At 32.4% G+C, this 21,567-nt stretch overlaps 1 protein-coding gene across 4 annotated transcripts in view; it reads left to right on the plus strand.

The window, feature by feature from the left end:
* LOC119599870 (tubulin polyglutamylase TTLL5) overlaps nucleotides 1-21,567 on the plus strand; it is a 214,203-nt gene that overhangs the window by 149,319 nt on the left and 43,317 nt on the right. For all 4 annotated transcript variants that reach the window (XM_037949789.1, XM_037949787.1, XM_037949788.1 and 1 more), the window contains 2 exons: nucleotides 10,858-11,640; nucleotides 11,717-11,930. In XM_037949789.1, coding sequence (XP_037805717.1) covers nucleotides 10,858-11,640; nucleotides 11,717-11,930 — 997 coding nt within the window. The remainder of the gene's footprint in view (nucleotides 1-10,857; nucleotides 11,641-11,716; nucleotides 11,931-21,567) is intronic.

A 21,567-nucleotide genomic window follows, 5' to 3' on the forward strand; every position in this document is an offset into this window, starting at 1 on the left:
TATATACATACTTAAATGTTCAAAATTACCTATTTCCCAAGTTGTTCCCCATTAAATAAATTGTACACTCCCACATGCAACTTTACGTACATATGTATGTATTAACAGTGAAAACTAACTAGTCAATATGTAATCTATTTCCTCTACACTCCCCGAAATATTAATAACATCAACATTATCATTTTTTAAATATGAAAAAATAATTTATAAATAATAAATTGTTTGTAAATGACATTCTCCAGTAGTGTGATTCAAAATGTTAACGATTAAATAATCGTTAAAATGTCTATAATATTTGTTGTTCAAAATAACGATTTAGTTCTTCTCTAACAAAAATAAACAATTGCTCAAAGGATAACTGCAAAAAACAAATGAATTTGTGTCAGAAAAACTGTATTTTTTAATGTTCACTATTTATTGAATTAATATTTTCGAAAACTTTTTTGATGTGACTGCGGTGCCTGAAATTTTGACTATAAAATAAACAACACAAAAATTAGCATTGTGTACCCAGGAATAACTTACATTCAAAAGTAATGAGTTAAGAAGCTAAAATAACGCTTTTAACTACTATGAATAAGTAGTGAAAAAATTTTTTTTAGCATTTTAACTCATTATTTTAACACGGTGATGACATTGGAGGCAAGTACTTACCACGCTCGCATACAAATAACTACTTCATTAAGACTTAGGTTAGGTTAGGTTAGGTTGATAGGAGGATGTATACTACATCAAATCCGAAGAAATACACCTAGGCCACTATCGGGCCTGTTGTGCGCTCCAATTCAAGAAAAAAAAATTGTTCACTGAATGTATTATTTTTCCATGTTCAGAAACTCAGTTTCCTGGACGTAATTCCTAAGAATCTTCCAATCGGTGTTGGTTAAGAATGTTATTTCCGGAATAACATCACTTCTAAGATACTTGGATCTAACTTCGACGAATGCCTGACAATGGCAAAGAAAGTGCTCCAGAGTTTCACTGTCCTCTCCACATGCTCTACATTTATTAAGACTTACAAATAAGGAGTTAAAAAGGTGTTTTGTTTTAAAAACAAACAAAAATTGCTCACATAGAATACGAACTAGGGCTTCTTGTTCGTTAGTTCACTGTCTCACAACTACTTGCTTTTAACACAGGAACGCCATTTTCGATTCAATAAAATGTGCAAATAAAACTGCAAAACTCTAAATTAAGTACTTACGTATCTGATTACACTGTGCAACAAGAAAATCTTTACCGAATGAGCCCAACGGTAAATGGAAGTATACCATCAGTAGACTAAAATCCCCAAAGGGGTTAAAAAAGTTAGCTCGCATTTTTAATTTATAGGCATTTAAAGTTTTGCAATTTTGTGAAAAATGTTCCCATATATGTATATTTTATATGTATTAACAATTAACAATAGCAGCTAACTTTTTAAACCCCTTTTGGGAATTTGGCCTATTGATTTTCTACTTTCATTTCCCGTTGGTCTCATTCGGGAAAGATTCGATGACCCGAAATTTGTTGCATAGTGTTATATGTAAGTCATTATTAGAGTGCTTAAAAGTAATGCAGGCGGTAAGTAGTAGACATTTAAAAGTAAGTGATTATGAAAGTACAAGCCATTACTCAGTTTTTGCTGGGTAGCTAACAGCAGCTGTTGTTATCAAATGTCTTAACAATTACGAATATTGTTTATTTTTTTAATACTAAAATCAATTATTCGATAATGGTTATGTTTAGTGTGGTGTCGCCAACATGAATAACACTTTGGGTCAACGATTTTTTCCGAATGAGACAAACGGGAAATGAAAGTAGTCAATCAGTAGACCAAAATTCCCAAATGGTTTTAAAAATTTAGCTCGTAGATGTTTTCATGTTAGTTAGTTAGTTTGAAAGGAGGATGTACATACATACATATATACATCAAATCTGAACAAATACACCTAGGACTTTATCGGGCCTGTTGTGCGTTCCTTCACCAGTGCCTCAGGTGGGAATCGAAACCACCACCTCCGGTCTACCAGCCTAGAATACTAACTACTAACCTACCGGAGGACAGATTCGAAAATTGGCGATATATGTATGAACATATATGGCCATATATATTCATATATTTCCATACATTTCCATATATATTTATACATTCCCACAATTTTGTTCTGAATAAAAATGCATATTTTGAATTTTTTGTTTATTTATTGTAATATTTAAAAAGTTACATAAGAGCTTAGGATATAATTCTTATAAAAATAAATTATTTCACTTACATTTATAAAAATGTACATTTAAGATAAAAACTGATACATAAAATGTTGTTTAAATATAGAAACAAACCCAGCAAAAATTAGGTAATGGCTTTCAATTGTAATTACTTACCTAACTACATACTTTTCAATAACTACTACATATCGTCTGGATTACATAGAAGTAGTCTAATAAGGTCTTACTAATAATGTGTTATATAAATACTTTCTAATTCATTAGTCATCTTGCCAGTGAAGATATAGAAGATGTATAAGTTTTTTCATGAGATTTACAACGACTACTTTTTCTACTTACTTGTAGTCGTTTGTGGTAAGTACTTGCTTCCAATGTCATCACCGTGTTAAAATAATGACTTAAAATGCTATTGTGTAAGTAAATTTTAGCATTTTAACTCCTTACATGGTAATCAAAGCTTTTACTGGGAAGTAATAATACAAAATAAAATTTTAGCACATAATTCATGTAATTTAAGTTTTATTTTTTTACTTTAATTAAAACTTACATGTGCTATTTGCAGCATAATGGTGTAATTTATCTCATAGTTAAGGTATCCATCCTCGTTTTTGGACATACACGGAAACAAAAATCTTTATCATACGCGATTCTTCGATAACAAATATTGTGTTTTACTAGCACCATCTAAAAATAGATCAATTCAAAAGTTGTAATAGTTGACAGTTACTTATATTATAGAAATAAAAAAGTGTTCTTTTAATTAATTCGAAAAATTTTAATTATAAATATTAACATTTATAGTTGACATGTTTTGAAGAACAAACTTGTCAAATATGCACAGATATACTCCCGTTTTCTTCATAATTTTCCGATATAAATGGATGAAATAAATTTTTAGCATTTCTCCAATGTGATTTGGATGATTTGTAACTTCAGCTAATCTCGACAGCACAGGTTCACATTGACGGCTTCGTGTGTCACGTGGTTTCCTCCGCTTTGTTGTGTTTCAGCTACTTTTTGATTTGTTTATTTTGCCAATTTTTCATGTCCTGATTCTTTCACTGTTTAATTATAGATTAATTATCACTGTATTAATTATATTTAATCAATTCACTGTTTAATTGTAAATTAATTAATTCTATAAACGTTTAAGAAATTGAAATACTTACTTTTGTTTATTATACCCTACACCACTTTAGTGGGGAGGGTATATTGGATTTGTGCTGATGTTTGTAACATACAAAAATATTCGTCCTAGACCCACCTTAAAGTATACCAATCGGCTTAGAATCGTTTTCTGAGTCGATTAAGCTATGTCCGTCCGTCCGTCTGGCTGGCTGTCCATGTAAACCTTGTGCGTAAGGTACAGGTCGCAATTTTCAAGATAATTGGATGAAATTTGGCACGCTCGTTTTATTTGATCCAAGGACGAAGCCTATTGAAAATGGTTAAAATCGGTCCATTATTTCACCTAGCCCCCATAGAACAGAACCCCCGAAAAGGGCTTCTGAGCTCATAATTATGTTAAATATACAGATATATCGATAAAATACGGCACAACTAAGTTTTATAGAAGTCTTGATGACCCTGCCAAATTTCATAAAGATCGGGCCCCATTTGACCCTAGCTCCCATACAAAATCCCCAAATTAACTTATAAACACAAATATCGCGATGAAATTCAGCACAATAAAATATTATGTAAATATAAATATATTCACAAAATTTTATCGGGCTTGGTCCATATTTGCCCCTAGCCTCCATATGAAGCCTCTTTCAGAAAATTATTTTTTAATCAATAAATTGCTTAAATGTATCGGAACAAGGGAATATTGAAGATAAATGCTTTATTATGAAAAATAAATCACATTTAATATTCATATCTGGTGTAGGGTATCATATGGTCGGCCACGCCCGACTATACATTCTTTCTTGTTTAATACTTGCTTTTGTTTATTTTTTTAAGTATTTTATTTCATTGATTTTGGAAAAAACTTTTACTCTCTTTAGTTTTTTCTTTCCGAAAATTATAAAATTATCACATTTTACATAATAAAATTATATATTTATTAACTTTTAGCATTGTCTTATTATTATTTAAAATAAACACTGCGTAGAATAAAATAACAAGTGTTTTTTATTCTAGCAGTGTTGCTAATAATCGTCATTACAAGATAAATACGCGATTGACAGCAGCAAGAAAACGTTGTATTTTAATGAATGGTCGCGTATATACTGAACATGAATGGCAAATAATAAATTAACATTTATTTTTACTGGTAATATCCATAAATAGAATTTTTTACCTGTTTTTGGAAATTTTTATAAATGCACCTGCATGTGTAATAAAATAAATCTAGTTATTTTGGGAAATTTTCAAATTCAATTCAATCATACATACATACATACATACATACATACATACATACATACATACATACATACATACATACATACATACATACATACATACATACATACATACATACATACATACATACATACATACATACATACATACATACATACATACATACATACATACAGTACATACATACATACATACATACATACATACACAACTACATACAATACAGACAGACATACATACATACAGACATACATACAACATCATACATACATACAGACATACAACAGAAGACAACAACATACATACATACATACAACAACAGACATACATACAACCATGAATCAGACATACAACATACAACTACAACATACATACTACAGACTACTACATACAGAAAGACATACACAAAACATACAACATACATAAGACAACATACTAATCATACAGACATACAACATAATACATACATACATAACATTACATACACACATACATACATACTAAATACATACATACATATACATACATACATACATACATACATACATACATACATACATAATACATACATACAGAATACATACATACATACATACATACTACATACATACATACATACATACGTACATACATACATACATACATCCATACATAAATGCTTCCATATATGGAACATAACATTAATTTTTGAACTTATATATTCTTATATATGATTGCATATATTACAATATTATTTATAGATGAATCCATATATGTTCGTATATGATCCCATATATGACAAAGCTGTTCATATATGCGTATATATGCTCCCATATATGACGCCATATATGATTCAATTCTCCATATATGGTTCCATATATGCATCCATATATGATAAAATTGCTCATATATGTTAATATATGAACCCATACATTTTCATATATGAAACCATATATGTTCATACAGATCGTTTTTAGCTGGGTATACATATATTTTATAGGGTAATTTTTTTCATACATACAAAATTTTAAGTTTTCCAAAATTTGGAATTGGTTACGGTTTTGACTTTACCCAATAAACATTGATTCATATTTCATTAATTTATAACTACAGGAAATCTTAAACCACTTAGCATTTTAGTAAATTTTGGTGGTTTAATTATCACTGTGTGACACCCAAAAACACTCATTACGTGATATAATATAATTAAAATTGGAAGATATTGGAAAAAGCCTTTTTTTTAACTTGACAAACTAAAAAATATATCTCAAAATTTTCTTAACCAATTTAATATTTTTCAAAGAGTACACACACTTTTATATTTCTTAAGGAAATGTGTAAATTATTTAGATCTAAATCAGTCAAGAGCAGAATTGCGATTCGAATGCTCGCGTGTATAAGCCTGAAAATTCTGCTGACGCTTCGATGGCACACGTACACAATAAGCTTGCGTATATTGGTGTGTCTGTGTTTAAGTGAAATGAAAACTTGTTTGTTGTTTTGTTGTTGCGAAATTTTTTAATGCATGTTATGTTCTCTTTTAATACACATAGCAAAATGTTTGATGTTAATTGGGAATATTGTTTTTTTTTTTTTTAAAACTATGGATGGTCAAAAATAATTGTTTAATTATAAAAAAATTAAAGAGAATTGTAAATTTTTATAGATAATATTCATTATTTATAAAAATATTTAGTTTTTCATGAAATTACTTTTTTATTTTTCCACTCTTTATTGAAAAAAATTATTGAAATAATTTATTAATGTATGTTTATGTACATTAAAGGTGTATTTGCACGCAAAATATTTTATTTTGTTTATGAACAACTTTTTACAGTGTACTAATGCTAAATGTTGACTTGAATACGGTTCTCTGCTGCTTAATACACACAATAAATACTTGATAGTATGTGTCTGCTCACCACTGATCTAAATACAAATTTTTATATATTTTTTTAAATTTTTTTTATGATTCACGATAATTTTTGACCCACACTTTATTCGAAAACATATTTTTTAAATATTTTTTTATTTTAGCCCATATTTTTATGAATAAAATAAGATATAAAACTTTGAAATCTGATGAAAACTGACAAAAATAGATTTATTTCGTAAAATCAGAAATTTACCAAATCTCTCATTCTAAAGTAAAAGCGGAGAAACTTAAAATCGGTTCAGATTCAACTAAGTTACTGACTTATAAGTGCTTAAAGGTGCGAAAACCCGGTTCTTTACCCGTAACTTAAGATTTTGGAGGTGTTTGGCAAATTTCAAAAACATTTTCTTGGTCTACTCGGATTCACCATTCAGAAAAATAGTATCACTTCCCAGGTATTTTAATTTTCGTTTATTTGGTCTCACTATGTTATCAATTTGAATAATAAAGCTTATATTTGTGTTGCATATCTTACTTTGATATTTTACTTCGGCAAAGAGAGATTTGGTAAATTTTTGTTTTTACGAAACAAAAATTTTTATTCGTAAAAATATGGGCTAAGATAAAAAACCGGGGTTTGGGTTAACCGGTTTATAAAAAGAATTGCATACATTTATCACCACTTCAAAAGTAGCATAATCGTATTTTTTAGCTTCTGTGGATTGAAGTGTAATAATGATTTCCAAAGAAGAGATAATTTTTCTATTAAAAACTAAAGATATTTGTTCCCAGGAAAAACTTACATTGAAAAGTAATGAGTTAAAAAATTGATAAAACGTCTTTACACTACTTACTCATTTAAACTCATTGTTTCAACACGGTGATGTGATTGGAGGGAAGTACTCACCACACTCGCACAGTAGTCCAAATGCTCAATCTAGCCGGACATATCTCATAACTCGCATTTTCAAAGCCGTATCAAAATAAAACTTTGCATGTTTGTAGGCTACACCAATATAAGCCGTTACATAAAAATGGGCAAAATCTGTAAAGTGGGCGTGGCATATTTGTTAAGAATTTAATAATAATAAATAATACATATATTTTTAAGCTTTACTGGCTATGTTCAATGTGTTTCCCTAAACTGTAGTAGTTTCTGATAAAAATTCCATTATTTTAATATTATTGGAGGCCACGCCCACTACTGTTGGTCTGCCCATTTTGGTTCTATATATTTCAATGGATAGTAATGTTACTATTTTCAAGAATCTATTTCTTTTAGTTTTTCATTTATACAAAATAAATTTTTTCTTTATAAATATTTGTATTGACAGTAAAGTTATGCGTACGAAAATCGAAGGATTCTTGCTGTTATATTTTCCCAAATACACGAAATTTAATATTTAATTGATATTTGTGGCCCACGCCCTCTATATCTTATCCGCCCACTTTTTCAAAATATTCATACCAATTTCAGAGTTTTCCATACAAAGTTTGGGAACATTAACTGTTATGATTTCTCAGTTATAGAATGTTTGCTTGGATTGGATTTAATAAATCCAATAAATAAAAATTATAAATTTTCCATACAATTAGTAACAATTTGGTACAAAAATTGATATTTGCACTGAAATATCCTGTGTGCAATATTTTAGTTACAGGAATTTTGTTTATTTTACACATTTTTTATTTACACATTTTAAAAAATATGTGCCATCTATTGGTGAATAGCAAAATAAAACAAATTCATTTATTTTAAAATTATTTTGGTTTTGTTCAGCAACTTTCAACTTTTGACGCGTCGGCAGCTTATCAGGGTTGTATTTTGTTTTGTATAGAATAATAATAAACTAAAATAAAATAATTTCTTCAAAAATGGAAGAAAAAATATTAAAGAATTATTCAAAAACGTAAAATTTTGATTTTTAAAACAGTTATATTCTTAAAAAAAATTAAAAGAGAGATCCATACAACTTAACAGAAAAAAAAATCGGTGACCAGTTTGAATTTACAAAAATAAATATTGATCATGGTTTTTAAAAATTAAGATGACTAAACTATGGACAGACTATGGAAATAGATAACAGAAAGAGGACATAAATTTTAAAGATGACAGCCAATTAAAATAGATGATTGTACTCTAAAAAAGAGGACGTATGGTCAGCATAAGTTATATATTGATTATGGCTTGGTTTGTTGGGATATCAGATTAAATTGTAGTCATTACTAAACTCCTTATAAGTAATGCAGATGGTATGTAGTTCACATTGAAAATTTAATTGTTCAGTAAGTACAAGCCATTACCAGGTTTTTGATTTTGGTTTTAAAAATCTTGATCTCAGTACAATATCGAGGTACTATATTCAATAGTCTCTATCGGTCATTTTCATGAAAATAAGATTTTGATGGCAAAATATCCCGCATCAGTGACATAAATTTCAAAAGAAAAAAATATTTTTTGGCAATTTTATAGCAAATTTTTAAATTTCTCTGTCTTAAAAAAAGAAAAATTCTGAATGCATGAAAATTCTGAATGAATCTTATCCAAAAATAGCTTCAAACTCTATTATTTTGGATAATTTTCTGTTGCAAAACAAGTGTTTTTACTCATTTGGACATGCTGAACACAAATCCGCAAAAATATTTGAAATCGGTTTAATAGTTTTCGAGATATCGCTCATTATGATACTAATTTGATTAATTTTATTGCCGTGTTTAATCATGTAACATTGATTTTGCATCAAAACCTTATAGTCTGTTGCTTTTTCAACAATTTGGTTTATATTACTTCATTAAATTGCATAAAATATAATATTTGTTTATATTAAATCTAATAAAAAATGTATATTTCTATGAAAAACTCTCTATCTGAAGGTTGTAAAAAATTTTTCGTAGAAAAAGCTCTATCTGATATAAATTTGTGAATAATTTTGCAATTAATGCAAGATTTGAAATTCTTTTTATATAACAATTTAGAATATGGTCGTAAAAATATGTATATTGTAGAAGAAAAAACTCAAAAATCTTCAAGAACTAGCGAAATAAACAGTTTTTTTTTGCTCTCTTAAAAACTTGTGTTATTTTAGATAAAAACTATTGAATATAGTCCCTCCATATGTTAAAAAAATCAAAATGGGGCTAAAAAATTCCGTAATTCTGATTACGGGAAAATAGTTGTACAATTGTTTTTTTAGAAAATTGTTAGTCTACATAATGACTTTTAGTGAGTTTTTTTCTGCTTTTTATTGAAATAGGGGTCAAAATCGCATCGTTTGAGAACTAATGTGGTCCACGGGACACCCTAATGTAAATTTAACTTTATTTGGGCGGCAAATCTTTAAGATAATGTAATAAAAATCCAAAAACGTTGGCAAAAATATTTATTTTTCTCATTTAGAAAAAGTTATATTTATGCAAAACTTCATCGCATCCAGAGATCCAACTCAAAAAATCGATTTGGAAATTTGCACCAACGTTAGTACTATTGGATAGTAGTCCAGACACACATTTTCAGCTCTATCGGTCACTCGGAACTGCCGAAGTTAGAAGAGGTCAAAATGTATTCAAAATAAGACTATAAGTATTTGATAAGATAGTAAACAAAACTCCAGCATTAAAAAATGGATACAAGGCCACGCCCACCTCTCATATAATATGAAGCGTAAAAACGTCGCTGTGCATAAATTTTTGAGGATTGATCGTAGGAATATGAAATTCGGTATGTAAGTGTCTGATAGTCCAAATAAGAAAAATTTCATGTTTAAAAAAAAGCAAAATTCTCTTTAAAAAAGGTAGACAAAAAACTTAGTTGATTCACTGTATATATTAAAATAAATGTATAATTTCCAATACAACAAAAAGTAACAATATGTAATTATTTTTGTCGAAACCATCCTTAATTCTAAAAATTACTTTGGAATAATTACTTAAAAATTAATTTATGGAATATTTTTTCATACAAGCTTTTAAATGCATTATTTTGTCAAACATATTTGGCTAGAATTTTTTTGACTTTAGAGCCCTCTAGCGTCATCAAAAAGAGTAAATATAAATTTTATTTTACATATTTAATTAGGACATTTTATAAGCAATTTGCCTATGGGTCAAAGCACTGTGCGGCAGTTCTTGACCGATGAAAATGTGAAAATGTGTGTGTCTGGCCTACTATCCAATAATACTAACCTTGGTGCAAATTTTATCGATTTGGGTCACTTGGTTATTTGAGTTAGTTCACTTGACACGGAATTGCCCATAAAAATTAAATGCAAAATATAATATTTTTACAATCACCATGCTATGGATTTTGTTTTTAAATAATTTGGTTATTAATACGTAATTTTATTTGTACGAATAATAAACACAAAGCTTTTAAAATCATTTAAATTTGACCTCGGAAACTAAAATAAATTATTTAAATATTACAGAAGTTGCAAACGCATTGAAAAGCCTGGTGATGATGATTGGATTACAAGTGGTAATTTAGGGTCACGAGATGCTGTCCTTGTTTTCCGAACTTCGGTTTTAAATACAAAAACAAAAGAGACACTTATTTCAAATGATGCCGATACGTTTAATAATATTACAAATATACAACGTGAACCGATAAGTAATACAAGCATGTGTAATAATAAGAGAAATTCCAATTGTATTAATAATCCAGTGCCGTCCACAAGTAGAAATGCTAATTCTTTAAAAATACCGATTAACAAGAAATCAACGATTCAGTATATTTCGAATGAGGGAAAAAGAAATGTAGTAAGGGCGCCAAAAAATATTGTACACATAGTTAATTCAGAAAAGATTTTGTGTGATTCTCTATCTTCGAGTGATTATTCCATTTCGAGCGAAGGCGATGAACTAGAAGAAATTGAAAAGGAGGTTGTTAAAATAGTAGAAACCCCTGATATAACTAATATTAATCCAACGGACGATGCTGCAGATGATGGAGAATATGATGGCGACGAAAGGAAATTAGAGAACGAATTTGACGAATATTCGCCAGCTGCTGGTATGCCTGCTGTCGATCTCAAATTAACGTACAAATTTGTTCAAACGGAAACAAAACTATTACGAAAAATTTTTGCTCGTCATGGTCTTACGGAATCGGATGAGAATGAAAACTTTAGTATTCTATGGACAGGTATACATATGAAACCTGATATTTTACGAAATCTAGCTCCCTATCAGCGGGTAAATCACTTTCCTAGGTATATTTCAGAACTTCATAGACAAATTTTATTTCATATTTTTATTACATTATCGATTATTTTCATTTACAATTAGGTCTTATGAGTTGACACGTAAAGACCGTTTATATAAGAATATTGAACGAATGCAGCATCTGCGTGGACTTAAACACTTTGATATCGTTCCACAATCATTTATGTTACCTCTAGAGTACAAAGATCTCGTGACAGCACATAATAAACATAGAGGGCCCTGGATTGTTAAACCAGCTGCGTCAAGCCGTGGTAGAGGTATTTTTATAGTAAATTCGGTAAGTAAAAAAACTTTAAACTTAAGATTAGAATTAATAATCCTGTCAGCCGGTTTTTATTGCATTTTTCTTTTTTTTTCTGTGAACCGTTTTTAATATTTATTTTCGGTTGACCGGTTTTTATGACTCGGTTAACCGGTTAAATAGCCATTTTGTATTTTAATTTTTTTTTAATAATTAATCATTAGCCATTCGGAAACAGGAACAGAAAACGGTTTTTAATGAAGTCTTGTTTTTAAAAAATTTCATGCAAAATATTAAATATTATTTCAGTTCGTGTTTATAAATTTTAACCTAACCAGCAGTTCGGTCGGGCAGTCCAAAACTATCTATTTAACCTAACACTTTGGGATACCCCTAGCCACCGACTGCCCAGGTGACTAGCTATTTTAACATGTGCTTGTCCTACGAGGACATAGATTACGAAGCGACTGACAAAAAGTTTAAGATTGTTTTCTAAGTGTCCACTCTCTCGCTAAAGTCTCCCTCGTTTACAAAAAGTACATCCGTGACGAAAGACGAATTGGAGCAAACCAGGTGGTTAGACGTTAGTGGAAATCACTGTCGGATGCTTTGACTCTTCGTCGAACTGCTGGGAAAATTGTTAAGCAACTGCTTAAAATATCAACAGACAATTCACATCGACGTTATAGCGTGCTAAGTACGGTTTTACACCGAGTAACTTTTGTAACCTTTTTGCAACAAAAGAAATAAATATTTGTGTGTATGAAAAACGCCATTTTTAAATTGTTGTTTAAATTTTTTTTATACATACAAATGTATCAGTAATTCAGGTCTGAGCTGCGGACCAACTCTCAAGTTATCGCGATTATTTTTTAAACGCGTTCAGGCTTGTGTTTGTTGCCTGGCTTTCAACAGTATTGCGTCTCATTCGCACTGGTGTATTACTTCATATAACTGTTCATAGTTATATGTTGTCTACATTAATCTAGTGCTTTTGTATCGCCTCAAGTGAGGTTATGTTTTATACCCTGGTGGAGACCATTAAAACTCAACCGTTTATACTCTGGTGGAGACCATTAAAACTCAACTGTTTATACACTGGTGGAGACCATTGAAACTCTTCAACTTTGCTGGTGGAGTACCATTAAAAACTCAAAGTTTACTTAAGTGTTTAAAGGTTTCCATACCCTGTTTAAAGGTTTTCCATATAAGCTCAGCCAACAATTTAAATAATCAAAAAAAAAAAATAATAATAAATACATATGGGCAATTTCGTGTCAAGTCAAAGTTGGACATTTTGGTTATACAGGGTTTTATTCAAATGAGTGTAACTTTTCACCTATTGGTCCGAGCAAAAATTGTCCAAAGGATCAGATAGCTATTTCTTCATTATTTCCAAAAATATTTTTTTTTTAAATATAAAAAAAAAAATAATTTTTTTCCCTCCGCTTTTTATCTCAGATGAAAGCATATACAATTTCCTTTAAGGGATTTATAGTCCCATAATGGGATGCGATTGGGATATCTATCAAAAAAATTATTTTTTAAATCAAGATTTAGATACTTTTCAATATTTGGCACTTAATTTTTCCCTATTTTTTCAAAATGGAAGTTTTTGTTTTTTTGAAAACAATGAAGAAATAGCTATCTGAACTCCTTTGGAATGTTTTTGCTAGGACCAATAGGTGAAAAGTTACACTTATTTGAATAAAACCCTGTATAAACACAAAGTCCAACTTTGACCCCCTCTAAGTCCTGCAGTTCTTGGACGATAGCTCTGAAAATTTGTATCTGACCTACTATCCAATAGTACTAACCATTTTTCAAATTTCATCCAAATCGATTTTTTGAGTTAGGTCACTTGACACGAAATTGCCCATATGTATGTATATCGTCAGTATGTTATTGGTTTGACCCACAGACCATTTTTAAAGAAATTGAGTAAAGAGTTGATTGTATATAATTTGGACATCCCCTTTTCGATTCCGAAACCCAATGTTTACTTTGGTCTATATGCACAATTTTGAGACTAAATAAATATGCTCCATACAACACTGTTTGGCGTATCGACCCCAATTTTCATACAAAAATTGAAAACAAATTAATCACTATTGTTTTGCTTCACTGCCAAAACAAAAACATAGATCAAAGCACACATAACAAGGTGTTTTTTAAGGTGGTATTAGACGACATGTATTTTACATATCGTCACCTAAAACGCAAATTTTTAAAAATTTTACAGTAGAGGCAAAAACTATTAAAATTGAAAAGTTTGTTTCTATCAACGCGATTTATTTGTACACTGAAAAAAATCCATGCCTAATATATACGAAAAATGTCGTACATTGTACGAATCGTTCGCTGTTTCGCACAACGAAATTCTTTCGTAATATATACGAAATATTTTAGTATAATGCAAAATAATCTTTGAAAAATTAATTTACATACATTGAATATTAATTATTACTAAAGACTTGATAACATTGAACTTAGGTAATAAAGCTACCTTCGTCAATAGAATCAGATAAGAAGTATTAGATATAACTATATGTTCAGAAGAGCTTATAAACGAAATTCAGGATTGGAGAGTTTCGGACGAGCACTCCTTTTCTGACCATCGGTACATAAGATTCAAAATACTAAGGCCACCACCAACGCCGATAAAGTTTCGGAATAAGTCTAAAACTAATTGGACAATGTTCGGGACCTTACTAAAGAACCGTTTAGGTTAGGACACTTTTCAATGTCAACATAAAGAGCCCTCTGCGAGAGTGGAGATCTGCCCAGGAGAAACCCTGGGTAACTGGGGAGATCCGGAACCATGGGAAGACTCTTCGCAAACTATTTAACCGGGCACGGCGTAAAAAGACCGCAGTATACTGGGATGAGTATCGTAATAAACTTGGTGAATATAAGAAAATCGTTCGAAAAGCCAAACGAGACTCCTGGAAACTTTTCTGTGAACAGGTAGATAGCGTAAATGACGTATCGAAGATAAAAAAAATTCCTATCCAAAACTCATGTCCAACCGGAATCTATGAGCGATGACACGGGCAGGAGGCTTGAGGATATGGAGGTGACAATGAAACTCCTAATGTACTCTCATTTCCCAGCCGGTATAACGAATAACACAGATGAACCGATATTGGAGGAAGGGGAGTGTAACACGGAAATAGTTATTACATCTGATATGGTTAAAGGGGCAATCAAGAGCTTTGCTCCCTATGAAGCTGCAGGGCCGGATGGTATTTTTCCGGCACTTTTGCAGATGGAGGCGGGACTGGTTTCAGTACATCTGTCACAGATATTCACTGCATGCTTAAAATTGACATATACGCCAGTTAAATGGCAGGATGCAAGGGTAATATTTATACCCAGACCAGGGAAACCTAGCTTTGCGACACCTAAATCCTATCGACCGATAAGTCTTACGTCCTTCCTACTTAAAACCTTGGAACGGATAGTCGATAGCATGGTTAAAAGCAGTATACCATACAAAGACCTTAAATATAAACAGCATGCTTATGTAAAGGGACGATCGGTGAAAACCGCTTTAAACGAAGTCGTCCACTACTTAGGTGAATCTTTCGATAGCAAACTGTATACACTGGCGGTATGCATTGACATCGAACGCGCTTTCAATAACGTGCACACTGATACCCTTATCCAATCCCTAGACCAGTTTTATGTTGACCGGGTGATCCGTAACTGGATCAACTACATGCTAAGGAACAGCTGCGAGATGTACGATATAACTATCAGGAAAAAGGTATTTCGCGGTATACCACAGGGTGGCATTTTGTCACCTTTACTCTGGGTTACCACGATTAATAGCCTCCTAAGGACCCTAACCGAGAAAGGACTTAGACCTGTCTGCTTTGCAGACGATGTCGTAATACTTTTAAAGGGAAAGGATCCAAATTACTTGTGTAGAAGAGCTGAGGAGGCTCTGAATACGGCCTTGAGATGGTCTCAACCGAGAGGCCTCAATGTTAACCCGGCGAAGACAGAAATCTGTCTTTTCACAAGAAGGACAACATTTTCAACATATACTGAACCTTGCTTCCTGGGCAAGAAGATACCGGTGACAGACAAAGTTAAGTACTTAGGTGTAATACTTGACCGGAAAATAAAGTGTAGACACCACATAGAGGATAGGATCAACAAGGCACATCGGTGCTGGGCGATATGTAGGAGAACCATAGGCATGAAATGGGGTATTAGTCCTACTATGACAAATTGGCTTTATAAAAGTGTAATTAGACCAATTCTAGCTTATGCTTCAATAATCTGTGTTGTGTTTTTATCTTTATATGTGTATATGTTTAAGTAAAAACAAAGTGAAGATATGTATGTATGAATTTAGTATTTTATTAAGTTAATGTTTACGATATAAATCTCAAGCTTAGAATGAATATTAATTAGCAATGCAGTTTGACAGTTGTTTAAACTACAGAGCTTTTACAAATTGCAACGCCGGTATTACTTCTTGGCATTGCCAACATCTCCCTTTGTTTTAGATATATAATATGGGCCCCAATACGGAGGCTTTCGATTTCGACTTGACCTTCTTAATTTCACATTTGAGTCAGCAGCAACATTAGATTCAAGAGGTGGAGTAGGACTTACAAATGGTTGAGTTGTTTGAGGAAATTGGCTAGACGTTGTTCTGCGGGCTGATGTGATGCTGGAGCTTCTACTGGAATACACGACGATGGTTCAGCAACTTGCTGTTCTGTTGAAATATAATTTGGATTATGTTGTTGTTCAAAATCTTCCTGACTAACATCCATTCGTTCAGCAGCATTTGTGGTTTCTAAATGATTAAAAGATATTGGTTGTAAGTCAAAACAATCTAAAAGATCTGTTAATGATGAAGTGTTCGATTCAGGGCATTTGGAAAAATCTGGTCTTAATTGGTTAACATGACATCGAACGATTCTGGAATATGATGAATTAAGTTTTACCTCGTACATAACTTTACCGATCTTATTTGTAATTATTCCGGGGGTCCATTTCATTTCATTTCGCTTGTATACCTTTGCTAACACTTGTTGTCCAATATCGTAGATTCTTTGTTTAGCTCCATATTGGTTATTAAACTGAGATTCCATTTTCTGGTTACGAATTAGGATTTCCACTTTAGGTTTTCGTAGCAAGTCATGGTTTATTCTAATTTTCCTTCCCACGAACAATTCAGACGGAGTTTTTCCCGTAGCTTTATTTGGAGTAGACCGATAACACTGGAGGAAAGTATTTAGATTGGCTTTTGCTGTTCCTGACCCTTCTAATTTTTTTAATGCTCTTTTTAAGGTATCCACAAATCTTTCGGCTTGTCCATTTGATTGTGGGTGGTAAGGCGCTGTAAATATGTGTTGTATTCCGTTTTCTATGCAAAATGTGGCAAATAACTGGCTTGAAAATTGGGTGCCATTGTCACTCACAATCAATTCTGGATTACCAAATGCAGTTGTAAAATCTCGAAGGCAGTCAATTATAATGGCAGATGAAATGGATTTAATTTGATATATTTGGGGCCACTTAGAGTATGCGTCCACAATAATAAAATAGTAAAAATTATCCACGGGACCGGCTATGTCCATATGGATCCGTTGCATTGGTCTGTTAGCAATTGGCCAGGATGTAGTTTTTGGCAGTGTTTTTGCAACTACTGAACATTTAGAACAATTTTGAACGTATTTTGTTAAGTCCTCATCTATTTGCGGCCAACATTTTCTTGCCAACATTTTTGTTCAGTTTTGTTTCAATGCCATCGTGAGCCTTGTGCAATTCTTTTAAAATTTTATTTCTGAAACATTTAGGTATGACAATTCTATCACCATACATCAAACAGTCGCTGGCAATACTCAAATTGTCTTTTCGTGAGAAATAATTTTTTAAATATGAATCAATTATTTTGGGCCACTTACCAAATTTTAGATGGCTTATAACGGTTTGAAGTTCATCATCTTTTTCAGTGGCAGCACGAATCATATTGAAGGTGACGGGTAGAGATTTTGTGGCATCATCAATCACCAACTTGATGTCCTTCTCTAGCTGAATGCAGGCTATCACCGTTTCTTCATTTGGTTTTGGGGCGTTATCAATCAGTCTCGATAAAATATCGGCAACGCCAAAATTATTTGTTGATACATATTGTAGTTCAAAATCGTAAGACATTGTGAGTAAGTGTTATTGCCCAACGTTGAAGGCGATTTGCGGAGTGCGCAGGAATTCCCTTTTTACTTGAAAATATAGCCAATAGTGGCTTATGGTCGGTTTGGAGGATAAATTTTCTTCCGTACAGGTATTTATGAAATTTCACAACAGCAAACACAAGCGCAAGGGCTTCTTTCTCAATTTGGGAATAATTTTTTTCCGCCGAGGTAAGTGCTCTTGAGCAATGATATATTGCTTTCTCACTTCCATTTGGGAACACATGACATATATATGCACCCAGGCCAACATTTGAAGCATCTGCAGCTACTTTGATTTGAAGTCGTGGGTCAAAATGCGTCAGGAACAAATCGGAACATAAAAGTTGTTTGAAACGTTGAAAACTTTGTTGACATTCGTTCGACCAATTCCATTTTACGTTTTTCTTCAAAAGTTTGTCTAACGGGTATCTTAGTTTTCGCATGTCTGGAAGAAATTTGCCGTAGTAGTTGACTGCTCCTAAGTACGACCGCAATTGGCTGATATTTGTAGGTGATGGTAATTGACGAATTTGTTTGATTTTGTTTTTATCTGGAGATATGCCCTTGCTATCAATGTGATATCCCAGAAAAGTACATGACGATTTAAAAAATTGACATTTTTCAAAATTTACTGTCATGTTATACTTTTTCAACCGTTCTAAAACAAGTTTTACTACTTTTTCGTTTTGCTCACGTGTTTTTGTTGCGATGACCACATCATCCAAATAAGGGTACGCACCTTCAACACCGGAAAGTATGGTTTGTATGGCCTGCTGAACTGCGCCTGGTGCGGATTTAACTCCTTGAGCAAGACGATTAAATGTGTAAAGACCACGGTGAGTATTAACCACCAATAACTTTTTAGTTTCGTTATCCACCTCCAGCTGCATGTAGGCGTTGTTTAGGTCTATAATTGAAAATGATGAGCAATTATTGAAATTTACAAATATATCATCTGGTAGTGGCAACGGAAAATTGTGTGGCTCAAGCTGAGCGTTGAGTCCTGTAGAATAATCACCACAGATTCTAAGCTTACCAGATGATTTTTTTACCACAACAATCGGAGCGGCCCATTCTGAATAGTTTATTGGGGTGATAATGCCTTCTCGCTCCAAAGTGTCAAGCGTTTCGTCCAGTGATTTCTTTACGGCGTATGCTACCTGTCGTTTAGGGCGGAATACTGGAACAGCGTTTTGTTTTAATGGCAGATGAATTTTAAAATTTTTGACATGTCCGATTACCTCCCTAAAGACATCCGGAAATTGTTTACGTAGATCCATTGGTGTTAGCGTACCTTTGAGATTTATGTTTTTACATGATGTATACGAATCGACAGGTTTATGCCACAAATTAAATTTGTCGATTAGGTCAGATCCAAAAAGATTTAAATTTGGAATAGAGGAAACCAAAATGCTACAAATAATGTCGGTGTTATTTATAGATACCATTGCATCAAAACTAAAATATTTATGCTGTTTGCTGAAGCCTCCTGGGGTTTTAAATTTGTTGTATGTAATGGTGGCTTACCGAGTTTTATCCATATTTGTTTAGAAATTATTGTAACATCGGATCCGGTATCGTGTTGTAATTTAACTCTTATATTGTTAATAAGTAAACTGACATATCTTCGGCTTTTGATTGAGGTTTTACCTGTGTGCACGCTTTTTATATAATTCTTTTTGTTAAATTTATTTTTCGATTTGTTTTGGCGGCTATTTTTTTCAGGAAAACATGAGCAGAAACCTTCTTTGTGGCCCATTCGGTTGCATAGACTGCATTTGTGATTTGTGTATTTGCAGTCACGTACGAAATGCATTTGGCCACATTGCCAACAGGGACGCTTTGGCATTTGAGATTTGTGTTCTGAAAAATTTGACGATTTAATTGCATTAATATTTGTTTGATTATTTTCTTCAACAGTGACGTCACGTTTTAAACATTCAATTCGTTGAATTTCTGCTACCAATTTGGCTATTGTAATTGGTGCTGTCTCTGTTTCATTTTCAAGTAAGGTTAAGAGTCTAGCTTTTATTTCTCTATCCTTTTCCATCTTTAAACCGTTTACGAATATTAAACATTTAAAGTTGTCTGCACTGCATTTGTTTAATAAAAAATTTTCGCAATGGCGGTTAACAATGGCGGCATAACTTACAATATCTTCCATTTCACCTCTTACATTTTGCATACACTTTACCCGTAAATTAAATAAACTTTCTTTTCTGCCAAATAAATTTTTTAGGTTTTCGAGCGTTTCAGCAAATGTAACGTCGCGAGGCTTCCTGTGTAGCAAGTAATCCTTATATTTATTGAATACCTCCGTACTTACTTTTCTCAGCAATAACCTAACTTTTGATGCGTCGTCAAGCTCTTGTGCTTCGGTTACATACGTAATCTGTCGGTTACATTACGTATCTGTCATACCACGTTGAAAATATTTGGCCATCTTCTGGTTCATATACGAACTCACGAATATTTTTAGATATTATATCCATTAAGGCCTCAGGTGCAGTGGATAAACAAGATGCCGGTGTCGATGAATTAGAAGCTTGGGCGGAACCATTGTTTTGTGTTATGTTGATAAGCATCCCCATCAACCTTTGTTGTTTGTCTATTGACTCCTGTTGGCGAACCAAAATTTCTCCAACAACATTGTCCAAAGATCTTGTTGCCATTATTGTCCTCGTCGCCACTTGTTGTGTTTTTATCTTTATATGTGTATATGTTTAAGTATAAACAAAGTGAAGATATGTATGAATTTAGTATTTTATTAAGTTAATGTTTACGATATAAATCTCAAGCTTAGAATGAATATTAATTAGCAATGCAGTTTGACAGTTGTTTAAACTACAGAGCTTTTACAAATTGCAACGCCGGTATTACTTCTTGGCATTGCCAACAATCTAGTTGACTGCTTTGGACAAAAAGTGTAATATCAAACTACTACAGGGAGCTCAGCGTACATGCTGCTTGGGTATAAGTGGTACTACTCCAACCAAGGCTCTGGAAACGTTGCTTGATATTTCACCCATTGAAACATATTTAAGATATGAGGCGGCGCTTACAGCCGAACGGCTCTTTACTTTAAGCGAACTGGCCAAAATTATAGGACACGTCATCAATGTATACTGGACACATTGGAAGGTTATACACATTCATCGGACGTGCCTGATCGCATACCAGGCACAGAATATGTCGGAAACTTTGAAACGCTAATCCCAGATAGAGTGTCTTGGTCAAGCGGAACTTTGGAGCAAATACCAGTAGGAATCCGTTGCTACATGGATGGCTCTAAATTAGGGGACAAAGTGGGCCTTCAATATTGAAGACCCAGAAACAGAAATATACTACCGTTTACCTAATCATAACACAAGCTTCCAGGCAGAAGTCCGAGCAATAACGGAATGTGTAAATTGGATTGGAATAAATATGGCGCCCACAGGGCTTAATATATTTACCGACAGCTAGAAAGCAATTAG

Source organism: Lucilia sericata, unplaced genomic scaffold (genome assembly GCF_015586225.1).
Source record: "Lucilia sericata isolate MDLA Ls3-8-SP2 unplaced genomic scaffold, ASM1558622v1 Contig000094F_arrow, whole genome shotgun sequence".
Classification (NCBI taxonomy): domain Eukaryota; kingdom Metazoa; phylum Arthropoda; class Insecta; order Diptera; family Calliphoridae; genus Lucilia; species Lucilia sericata.